This window comes from Anguilla rostrata, chromosome 9, assembly GCF_018555375.3.
Source record: "Anguilla rostrata isolate EN2019 chromosome 9, ASM1855537v3, whole genome shotgun sequence".
Classification (NCBI taxonomy): domain Eukaryota; kingdom Metazoa; phylum Chordata; class Actinopteri; order Anguilliformes; family Anguillidae; genus Anguilla; species Anguilla rostrata.
In genome coordinates, this window is record NC_057941.1 from 37996527 (window position 1) to 38008764 (window position 12238).

Sequence of the window (12238 nt, forward strand, 5' to 3'; positions counted from 1 at the left end):
GCGTCACAGATGAGCGTATATTTCACAAACTGATTGTTCAAGACAACATTTGACCACTCAAGTTAAATAGCAATCTGTATAGAGCCACACTACTGTCTATGCATAACTGTTATCACAGAGGAAAGGTTAAAACACAATTTTGGAGTCTGATAATCAAGATAACATTAAATTAATTCCATTCCAGTGGCACTAGGTAAGACTACACTTCCTTTGCTACTCAGGTACTTCTGCTGTTTGGTTTGCGGAGGGGTTTCTTACAGTTGGTGACCTCAATGCACCGTTTGGTGAGGGGTTTCTTACAGTGCGTAATGTAGATCGCGCTGACAATCAGAGATTGTGCGCACATGGAAGCAAGCTACTTCTTGAAACAACTAAACATTCTGCTACAAAATGAAATTATTAAAATTTATAATTATGGTGGATCGGATGAAACAGTTTTATGCTGAGACAGAAGTAATTGAAGAGCTTGAAAAAGTGTATCTCAAATAGAGGCTTTATTTTCATATTTATAAAGTGGAGATTCACTCAAAGATGGGGTGTTCGACAAAGTTATAGCCCCACTAGTAGGCATGTAAGTTCACTGAAAAAAGGTAGTTTAGTGTTCTCCGTATTACTTATTCTTATTCCACATCAAAATTCTGTAAGCTACTCATTTATTATGTGTATTTTTACAGGACTTGCAAGCTATTGTTAAAGAGGCCTTGTTAATATAACGAAAAACCTTAATAAATAAATGGAGAAACATAACGAATGCATATGCTTCCATAATTGTGTACGGCATGATACACATAAGCAATTAGCATCCTATCATGCTCTGTGGTATGTATAAAAATGCTGAGCAGGCCCAGCTGACCTCGATTTTGGATCAAGATGGGAAGAGGAAAAGATCTAAGTGACTTTGAAAAGAGGGTTCATTATTGTGGCATGAATGGCGGGAGCTTCAGTCACAAAGTCACTTCAGTCACTTCAAACTGCTCAACTGGGTAGTGTTTCAATAGGAACAGTGATAAAGTGACAGCTGCATTTAGATCTATGGGAAAGACATCAGTAAATGGAGTCAGAAATTGTGGTCGAAAGCGCACATTCGATGACTGTGATGTTCATGCATTAGTGCAATATATAAGGAAAAAAAGATGAGCAACTCAGGTAACTGAGAATGTTAACTAGGACATGGTCAGACCGCATCAGCGAGAACAGTCCATCGACAACTACACACTTGATCCCTACACTGAGGGGGTTCGGTGGTTCAGTTATGCTGTGGGTGGCATTTTCCTGGCATGGTTTGGGTCCACGTGTCACCTTAAAGGGAAGGGTCACTGCAAATCAATACAAAGTTATTCTAAGTGATCACCTTTATCATATGATGAAACATTTCTATCCTGATGGAAGTGGTCTCTTCCAGGATGGCAATGCCACCACCATCATCAAAGCACAAGGAAGGAATATATTTTGGAAGAATGGTGTTCCATCCCTCCAGTGGAGTTCCAGAGACTTGTAGATTGTGTGCCAAGGCGCATTGAAGCTGTTCTGGTGGCTCATGGTGGTCCAATGCCTTACTAAGATACTTTATATTAGTTTTTCCTTTAATTTGTCATTTGTATATGCATGAAGTTATTTTCATTTAGAAAGTTTATTATGTGTATTTTTACAGGACTTGCATTTTAAGAGGTAATGGCATCCAGTCCTCTCAAATAAATATGAAATAAGTAGGTTAGTGTTTCAGGTGGTCAATTGACAATTCATTTATTCAGTAGGTGAGAGTATAAGCTTTCTAACGATGTATAACATGTCTCATTTTTCTTTTGGAATAGCGTTTTTTAGGTCAGCATAACTGAAATTTTTCTTATCGTCGCATTCACTTATGCATTCACTCTGTGGTAGCATTAAAAGACGCAGCACGAAACGTGGTCAACTATTATTCATAATTTCTTGGGAAATACTGTGGAGTGATCGTAGCAGAGGTGTGAAGTGGGAGGGTTGTAGATGAGTCGGGCAGCGGCATTTTGAATCATCTGTAGTGGCTGTATGGCACAAGCTGGCAGGCTTGCAAGGAGAGAGTTGCAGTAATCAAAGCGGGAGGTCACCATAGCCTGGACAAGCAGCTGGGTAGAGTGTGTGGTCAGGTATGATCGACTCCTTCTGATGTTGTACAGAAGGAATCTGCAGGACCTTGATGTTGCCTTGATGTGCTCCTTGAGGTCCAGTTGGTCATCCAGGACCACCCCCAGGCTCTTAGCAGAGTGAGAGGCAGTCACCAACCATGATTGAGAGCTGGTGCCATCAACCGTGATTGAGAGCTCACGTAGTAAGGAGGTCTTGTATGCGAAGAAGAGCAGCTCAGTTTTGTTGAGGTTGAGCTTCAGGTGGTGGCTGGCCATCTAGGTAGAGATGTCAGCCAGGCAGGAAGATATCTTATCGACCTGGGAGGCCGAGGGGGGGAAAGAAAGGAAGAGTTGCGTGTCATCTGCATAACAATGATAGGAGAAGCCATGTTAATTAATAACTGAATCAAGAGATTTGGTGTAAATGGAGAACAGCAGAGGACCCAGTACAGATCCCTGCGGTACTCCCGTAACAAGGGGATGAGAAGCAGAGGCAGACCCCATCCAGGTGACCTGGTAGGACCTATCTGTAAGATACGAAGCGAACCAAGACAGGGCAGTCCCAGCAATGCCCATCTCAGCCAAGGTGGAGAGGAGTATTTTGTGGTTGACCGTGTCGAATGCCGCAGACAGGTCAAGAAGGATGAGGACAGAGGAGAGGCGTGAGGCTCTTGCAGTGGCGAGTGTCTCCGTCACAGCCAGGAGCGCAGTCTCTGTTGAGTGCCCGGATCGGAAGCCAGACTGGTGAGGGTCTAGCAGGTTGTTCTGATGGAGAAAAGAGGTTAGTTGTTTAAGCACTGCTCGCTCAGGGGTTTTGGACAGAAAGGGTAGAAGCGATACGGGTCGATAATTTATTACATCAGAGGGGTCTGAGGTTCCTTTTGTGTTCATGTGTTGTTGTGTTTCTGGACCCCTAGCTATTTTAGACCACTGTACTGACTGAAAGCTTGTAATTCCCAGTCACTTTCTTCAGTCAAACCAGGGGGCAACATAGCTCAGGAGGTAAGAGCGGTTGTCTGGCAGTCGGAGGGTTGCCGGTTCGATCCCCCATCCTGGGCGTGTCAAAGTGTCCCTGAGCAAGACACCTAACCTCTAATTGCTCCCAACGAGCTGATTGATACCTTGCATGGCAGCCTTTGGTGTGTGTGTGTGTGTGTGAATGGGTGAATGAGAGGAATCAATTGTAAAGCGCTTTGGATAAAAGCGCTATATAAATGCAGTCCATTTACCATTTATCAAACAGTTGATTTGTAGTGAAATACATGATTATGTTGTGATTTACAGCAATGCATAATTTAGACATTTTGAATAGATTTGGAGACACTGCGTACACTGCTTACACTTGATTCAAAGGGGTTTTTGATCCAGGACATGTATAGTTTAACCTGCTGTATATTTGCAATCTCTCAGTATTTCATTGCAAACTAAAAAAGAGAAAATTGATTTTTCATTTTTTGCCTAGACAATTGCATTTGTGGCACTTTGGTAGTTTATATTCATAGTTTAGGAAGAAATAATCTAAGTTAGTATTGTAAATGGTACAAATGTCTTGCTTCTTTTAAGCAATTTTTCAAGTCTGACACCCACATCTGGAGATATAAAGCTTTAAATAGGGTACCCCATAAATGGGCAAGGATTTGTCATATTTGGCATGTGCGCTAAGGGGTTTTTAATTTGTGGAAATTCAGTTAACTGCTATAGTGCTACCATGTAGCCATTTAGCAACAAATTTAATGAGTAGTGGTTGGGGGGTACCATCTATTAGTGTGCCAATTTGCATGTGAATCAACAACGTGAAGGTAAGAAAAGTGATATGAATATACAATTTAAGTAATTACAGACCTCATAGTAACAGCTAAATGTTTATCAGTAAAATTACAGGCCTAGATAGGCTATTGATTAACTTCATTAACCTATTTGAATAACCTTGGCCTTTCACTAGTTTTTATTTAGTTTAAAATTTTTATTCATGTTTCAAGAGTGGTTTGCAAGTTTTCATTTTTTCAAAAAAGTTTTTTTTTCGGTTTAAAATGTTTTTGACACCTAGTCCTATTTTTGGTTTGTGATAATAACCTTGTTGTAACATTTAATTTATTTCATTTAGTAATAAAAGTGAATGATTCTAATGATAGATGAAGACATATGAAGACCCACAAGTGCACAGTCCAGGGTTTCCCCCAGAAAAATTGTTAGGCTCGGTGGCAAGTATCTTTTGACGGGGGCCGGCGGCCTGGCGTGGGCCGACGGCCAAGTGTCTTTTTTGATGGGGGCCCGGCGCGGGCCAGCGACAGACTGATGGCAGCATTAAGGTAGGGCCCTATAGTTTCTGTGATAACATAATCACGGACGGAATCGCGGAATTCAGAATTTAAAAAAGCTATAACACAGATTCCATAGGGCCCTACATTAAGTCAGTGCTAAAAGCTGACTGGAGATTTGAAAATATAACTACGTAATGTGAATGTTGTTATAAATAAGTCATTTATTCAACACACATTTTTAAAAAATCAACAACTATTTACAGAATAGCATAGTCTTACAAAGAATCTGACAACAATGTAGAGACTTGGAACACTGTGTTTTCAACAACAAAAGAAATTAAATTAAAATAAATAATATCAAAGTTTTTGCACTGTACAAAAAACTTGTATTCAAGTCCCGATTGGCTACTGAATCTTACAACAAGCCTTGGAATGCTGGGCATATTTAAGTAGGGATGGGAATCGCAAACCGGTTCCAAGTTGTCCTATTCATTGGAATCGTATGGCTCCAAGCTTATCGATTCCGCTTATCGAAGCCAGCATGTATTTACGACAGCTGCGCATTGCAAAACAATGACGTAACGCCTTGGGGGAGGCACGCGCTCAGGTAGCCTCTCTCAGGTGTTTGTTTTGGACGGTAGCTGTCACAACAAATTTGATCCGGGCTGCCAGCCTTGATACATTCTGTTGCGATAAAGATTCTAAGACAACTCAGCAATTTCTCTGGATTACCAGGTTATTTTCTAGCCTGAAATGCGATCGTTACTAAATGGCTACACATGTCATGTAACGTGCAAGTAGTTGGCTATCTCCCTGGATATGAAGTAAATGTTTTTACCAATAAATAATAAGAATAAATGTGATTTTATCCATGGAAATAGCTATACAAAAAGGCAAAATAAATGTTGTGTTTGCAATTGCGTTGTAGATGTCAGAAGGAAATGTCACTGACAAAAAAAAAGTTTGCTCTCTTTGCAGTGGTTTGGGCTGGAAACGAGCTGTAAGAGTGGGATATGCACAACACTGCCTACTGATTGGCCACTGAATCTTACAACAATGTACAGCCTTGGAATGCTGGGCGCATTTCAACAACAACAATATCTATGTATCTGTGTTACTGACTGTTTGGCTAGCTAGCTAAGTTAGCTAAATGACCACGTTGTCGTGCACATCAATGTCATCAAGCTAACGTTATTAATAAACTAGTCGTTATTTTGATGGCGATTAATAAATCATGTAATGTTATAATGTATCGAACGTTACATTCATGCTACTAGTTTAACATTACCTACACACTGCTTAAGTTATAAAAGTTATAAAAAGAATGTACTTACCGACGAGATGAAGTGATAACACAGTTTGTAACGAGGTTAGTTAGCCTACTAAAGAAATGGTGCCTTGCTAGGTACCGTTAGTTTGTGATAGTTGGAAACATCAATTGTTGAACGTCACTCTATGCACAATGAGGGTAAAGAACAGACCTGCTGTTTTCCTATAGTGTGTTCACGTTTAAACCAACAGATGCCGCTGGTGAGCTTTCCAATCGAGCCGCCCCACTGTAACAGTAGTTTAAAAAACATCTAAAAAATACTTTAAAAATTTTTTTAAATCCCTGATGCTTAGGCCCGGCGTGGGGTCAATTTAGGCCTGGCGGGCCGCCGGGCTTGCAGTACACTGGTGGAAACCCTGCAGTCAAACCCAACACTTAGCAATGCTGTATTTGCTGCTTACTTGGCTAATTGTGCCTTGGGGAGAAAGCACGTTTTAGGGATCACACAGGTACTGTATGGTTGTGGAGAATGATGAATGGCTGATGTTTACACATGACATTGAAGTCGGTATGCTTTTCATTGGATTTCTATGGTGTTTCCCTTTGCTAATCACATGAAAAGGCATGCACATCCAAATTATGAACAGTTGGCAATTATCATCCCTTACACCTGGGATACTCACAGAAAATTGAAGATTTGTGCATGTTTCATGAACGCCACATTGGTTTTTCATAAGAACTTTTCAAAAGAATAAAAGTAAGAAGAATTTAAGAAACATTTTGTGAATGAGGCCCAATGATTTTACAACAATGAAATTGCTTTCATTACCAGATATAGCATCAAGGCTCACTAGCTGATGTAAAACTCATTAAATGTTATTTCAGGAAATAAAATGTGTTGCAACAAATACTTCTTCATGAAGAATTGTGTTTTGTGAAATAAAGGATATCACTATTCCATATAAGATTACTCACCAGTGATCACTATTTGTCTTGGTTACAGAAGGGCAATCACTGAGTGATTATATTTAGGGGTCCAAGCAGCGAAGCTGGTGGAACCCTATTGTCTCTGTTAGGATTATTAGGGGTCCAAGCAGCGAAGCTGGTGGAACCCTATTGTATTTGTTAGGATTATTATTATTATTCTTATTTTTTTCTGCTAAAAGTGTCTGAGGCTCAGCAACCATAAGTCCTAGAGCAACCAAATTTGGCAGGTGGGTTCCTATGGCCCCCCACTACTCAGGCACAAAAAATCACCTATGTCGGCCAGATGGTGGCGCTATAACAAAGGGTTTTGCGTAAAATGCCATACCTCCCACACCATACATTAGATCAACACAAAACTTCATCGACCTATGCATCTGAACGTGCTCTACAACTTTGCCATTGGCACCACCTATGACCGCCATATTGTTTGCCTGTCATTTTGACTTGTTCGTTGGGGCGTGGAAGCTTTCTCCGCTAAAATGTCTGCGGCTCAGCAACCATAAGTTGTACACCAACCAAATTTGGTGGGTGGGTTCCTATGGGCCCCCATTACTCAGGCACTACAAATCACCTATGTCGGCCAGATGGTGGCGCTATAACAAAAGGGTCATGTTTAAAAGGTCCTAACTCCCACACCGTATGTCAGATCAACACAAAACTTCATCGACCGATGCATCTGAATGTGCTCTACAACTTTGCTTTTGGGACCACCGATGTTCGCCATATGGTTTGCCCGCCATTTGGACTTCTTTATTAGTTGGGGTGCGGAAAAGCTGGAGCTCCAAATCTAAGCGTTACGACATCTAGTAAACTTCTTTACGGCAAGCGACATCCATGGCGACGCGAGTAATCCGACACCGTAGGGTCTAGTTTTTATCAGTGAGGGGAGGGTCTGAACGTCGGGGAAGCAGTGGAAGACAGTGCCACCCAGAGTGCATGCTAAGCTACCAAGTTTGTTAGTAAAATCTTTTTGAGAGGATGAATAATTACTTTTCTTTAGCCTGCATCCATTTGAAGACAGTATCGGGTGAGTTCGTTTAGTCTTTGAATCTGTCATTATGCTGAGAAATAGCTAAACCATTTTATTGATAGGTTCTGAGTTTCTGTGCAAACGCGCGAAAACACGCTGGTATAATGAAACAATGACGGTAGCCTAATACATATATAGTCCGCTTCGTTTCGTTGCTACCATAACATAACGACCTACAGCTGCAGTTTCTCGCTGCAATTACTAACATTGCACATAAACAAAAGACGCAATTTATGCTGTAGTCTGCCAATGTCTAAATAAATAATACGGTCCATTTGAAGACAATATCGGGTGAGTTCGTTTAGTCTTTAAATCGTCATTATGCTGAGAGAAATCGTATTCTCAATTTAATCTCTAAATTGACTGTAAGCTTAGGGTTGTAACTAGGTAGTTGTTTCGTAGGTGACTTAGTCTTAACTCGTCTTAACTATTGCTTGTATTTCTGCATAGACTGCGTTGTTGCTGTTCTTGTTTGTGTTGGTGTTAATCAGTTTAACCTACCGGGTCCAAGTTGAACTATGCGGTTGTTCCCTGCACTTGGAACGGTACTTCCCTCTAGGGTTTTCGACACACTTTTTCCTGATTATGATTATACACTTTGTTGTACGTCGCTCTGGATAAGAGCGTCTGCCAAATGCCTGTAATGTCATGTAATATTCCGTAGCAACAAGATAAACCCGACATTAGCCCTAAAATATGCCAATACAGCAGTGAAAACGCTGCTCACTGAATAACGAAATAAACGAGACAAAGTTTTTTCTCAATGTCGTCTTTATTATTTGAAATGCGTATTCATGTATTATTATTATATCTGTCTCTGAGGCGCTCTGAAATGTGCATTCTCTGCTAAGCTGAGCAATGGATTGGAATATGTGTCTGACGTAGTGTTGCACCGTATACCGAAACTTCAGCACTTTTTCGGTCCGTAAAAAAAAAAAAAAAAAAAAAGAAACGGTTCGGTATTAGAATATTCCGACGTTCGGTAGTTTTGAGTCAAATGTAAAAGCCAGGGAAAATTGTCTCCCGCATTACTGATTGAGAGGATGAAAAGTGTAATTTGTCAGAATCTTCGCTAGAAGGCAGTAGCAACTAAGGTTGCCAAGTGAGGTGACTTGCGCTTGTGCACTCAGCTCCTTGATACAGCGCAAGCTTTGACTCAGTTCACTTCAGTAGCAATAGGTGTTCCAATTTGGAAATATTTTATTATAGATAGATGCTGTATTGTTATTAAAATATGCTGTTTTTAAATCTATTTAAAGGTGAAAGACCTGTTTTAAAGATTATTTAGTTTACAACTGTTTCATTTTTGAAATATATTTAACACATTTTTCTATTGTTCAGTGTTGTAACACTATAGGCCTATGCATATTAATATGTTGAAGAGGCTTCAACTTAAAGGTTGTTAATGAACCAGGTTGTTCATAAACCATGAATTTGAAAATGAGGTCAACCCTTGTGGACATTACGTTTCTCATCTATTAAGGTAATTTCAGTATCGTTAGGTACCGAGTATCGAATTAGCATCGTTTAAGTTTCAAGTATCATTTCAGTATTGAGTATCGTAATACTAAACCTGGTATCAGTATCAAAGTCAAAATCTTGGTATCGTGACAACACTAGTGTGACGCCTTTTTTAGTTGCGGTGCAGAAACACTGCAGCTGTGCATACACGCCGGACCATCTAAGTGTTACGACATAGTAAAGGCCTTTACGGGAAGCGGCCAGGACATATCCATGGCGACGTAACTAAGTCATCCAACAGCGTCTCTTAGCACAAAATTGGCCATAAGTCATCAATATTTTATACGATCATCATGATATTCAGTAGATATGTTGGGTGAAGGCATATGATCATGAGGACAAAGCCATTTTAAAATCGCTCCATAGGGGGCGCGATGGTGCCAATGCTTGGACCCCTCCCAACGCCGCTTGCGGCTTTAATCCTTTAAGTTCTTGTTCTGTTGAAGAGAATTCCATGTTTTTAAACATTTTTTCCCGTTGTGCATAGGTTATACTGTATACCAGATGGTGTGAAATCAGGGATTCGGGGGATTTCTCACTCAACAGAGAGAGACATATCTTCCAGGAAATTCACTTCCATAAAATCACTTTTGTGAATGTCCGAGACATTACTTAATAAGTACAGTACAAATAATTAAGCTACAAATAAGTACAAATATAAACTATTCAGTAGGATTCCAGCTGGAATATGAAAGCAGAATGCTTTTTTGAATTGCATTGCCAGATGTCCTAACATATTTAAAAGTCCTGGGTGTTATATTTAAGAGTAAAGTGTCACTTCATGTGTAAATGCAGCCTGTATCTATTCTTGACTGGTCATTCTCTCTGTGTGAGGTTCCCAGGTGTGTTCCAGGTCCGTGGGATGACTGTGTACACACCTGAGGAGGTAGAGGCGGTAAATGGGACGAATGTGAAGCTTAAGTGTACCTTCCAGTCTACAGTGGCCATCTTGCCGTCCGTGGCGTCTGTGACCTGGAACTTCCAGCCCCTGGGTGGTGGGATTGAAGAGTCAGTGAGTAATTGGGAAATGCAATTAAGGTAGCAGGAGGATGTGTCGGGTATTGAGGCAATATTAGTGTACCAGTTAAGGAACTATGTTCATAACAGATTACACTGCACTGCTTACCTATTTGGCCACTTTCCCTGTTCTTAACCAGTGGGGTGTTCTCACCCTGCTCCCTCCAGGTGTTCTACTTCCAAGAGAAGGCATATCCTGTATTGGAAGGTCGCTTCAAGGAACAGGTGGAGTGGGCAGGTGACATTGCCAGGGGTGATGCCTCTATTCTGCTGCACAATGTGAAGTTCACCTTCAATGGAACCTTCAGCTGCCATGTGAAGAACCCTCCTGATGTGCATGGCATGGCGGGAGAGCTGCAGCTAAAGGTGGTGCGCACAGGTGAGTCTAAAACAACTCACCTGGAGAAATGTATGATAGCATACCTAACACAAAAGTGCACTGGAAAAATGTGAAGCGGGATTACACTGGGCTAGATTCAATGAAACGCACTTAGTTTAAGCGCATATGCAGTTCACTGGATTAATTTAGCGCCGTATCACCATAAAGTCGCCGTATAACAGTACAGGAAATAAGAGGGTTTAGCCAATGGAAATTCATATTCACTGAGTGATTGACTCATCCCTCTCTTTTCCTGCATCCTCCTAGTCATCAGCCAGGTTAGATGGCTGATTATCATCAGACCCCTCATCTCCTTTTCCCTCCTCCCTGACATCCTGTCGTTCCCCACTGCCAGCCTGCTCTGGTTCTAAAATAAACTCCTCAAAAAAAGTTTGGAAATTTGTGTTTGGTCGATCATATCTCTGTTGTCACTGTATTATTAGCATTGTATCTTATATCATTGGAAAGTATGTTCATTTCCCTTTACAATGATGTCCCATTTGTAATGATCATGCATTTGTGAGATGAGCAGATACAATATCAGTAACAACAGAGATATGAGCGACCAAACACAAATTTCCAGTTTAGATGGACCTCAGCGAGTGGCAACATGATGAAACCATTATTTTATTTACAGTCAATGTACAGCATTTTGGTCTTTGGAATAAACTCCATGGGAGTTAGATTCAACTCGATTTGAGTGTACCATCGAATAGACTTAAACTAACTCTTTTCTGGGAGCTTATCTTTTAACTCTCTTCAGGAGTTGAAACTGAAGGGAGTTCAAATATTGCTTCCATTTGGAAGATTCTATCCATCCATTATCTATTCTGCATTTTTCTGGGCAGGATTATGAGAGCCTATCCCAGCATACATTGGGTAAGCGACAGAAGTACGCCCTGGAGAAAACCCATGTGGACAGGGGGAGAACATGCAAACACCACCGTGTTGCCAATGCTGTAGATTGTTCAACTTTATATTTAGATAACAGAACACACCTGCAAAATCATAGCTAACGCTACCAACAGTTCAAGCTTACCCTTTCATTCCCTTGACTTCTCGTTGATCTGGAGTCAATAACGCTATCCTCCTCAATGTTGAGTAGAGTCTGCCTTGAATCCTAATGAAAGTAAAACAATAAAGCTAAAAATAAGATTGAACTGAGCACATGTAGGAATATACATGTACGCAAACCAGGGTTAGCCTACTGAGCAATACCGGGTTAAATGTTATGGAAATCGTGGAGGAGAAAATGCAACCAAAGTTGAAGCTAACTGTTAACTAGCAAATGTTACATCAATGTTACATCCATTATTTAATCCGCTTATCCTTGTCTGGGTTGGAGGGTGAGAGGCAGGAATACACCCTGGATAGGTCTGCAGTCCATCACACGGCACACCCACATCATTCACTCACTCACTCATACCTGGGGAAATTTAGACTCTCCAATTAACCTGACCTCTGCATGTCTTTGGACTGCGAGCGGAAACCAGAGTACCCACATGGACATGGGAAGAACAGAAAGGCGCTGGCTGGGATTTGAACCAAGGACAACAGTGCTACCCACTGCACCACCATGCTGTGCTGGCATTGTGTAATTGTGTGCCTGATTCTACAAAGTACTGCTATTTGGTCATATAAAAATTAAATGTTATATTTAGCATGCTTGCA

The 12238-nt window shown here is 40.9% G+C and overlaps 1 protein-coding gene across 3 annotated transcripts in view; it reads left to right on the plus strand.

Moving 5' to 3' along the window:
- Positions 1-12238, plus strand: part of mpzl2b (myelin protein zero-like 2b) — a 45000-nt gene that overhangs the window by 21991 nt on the left and 10771 nt on the right. For 2 of the 3 annotated variants that reach the window (XM_064352045.1, XM_064352043.1), the window contains exons 2-3: positions 10014-10183; positions 10357-10567. In XM_064352045.1, coding sequence (XP_064208115.1) covers positions 10014-10183; positions 10357-10567 — 381 coding nt within the window. Of the gene's footprint in view, positions 1-10005; positions 10184-10356; positions 10568-12238 lie in introns of all 3 variants that reach the window. The other variant, XM_064352044.1, reaches the window with a different exon arrangement.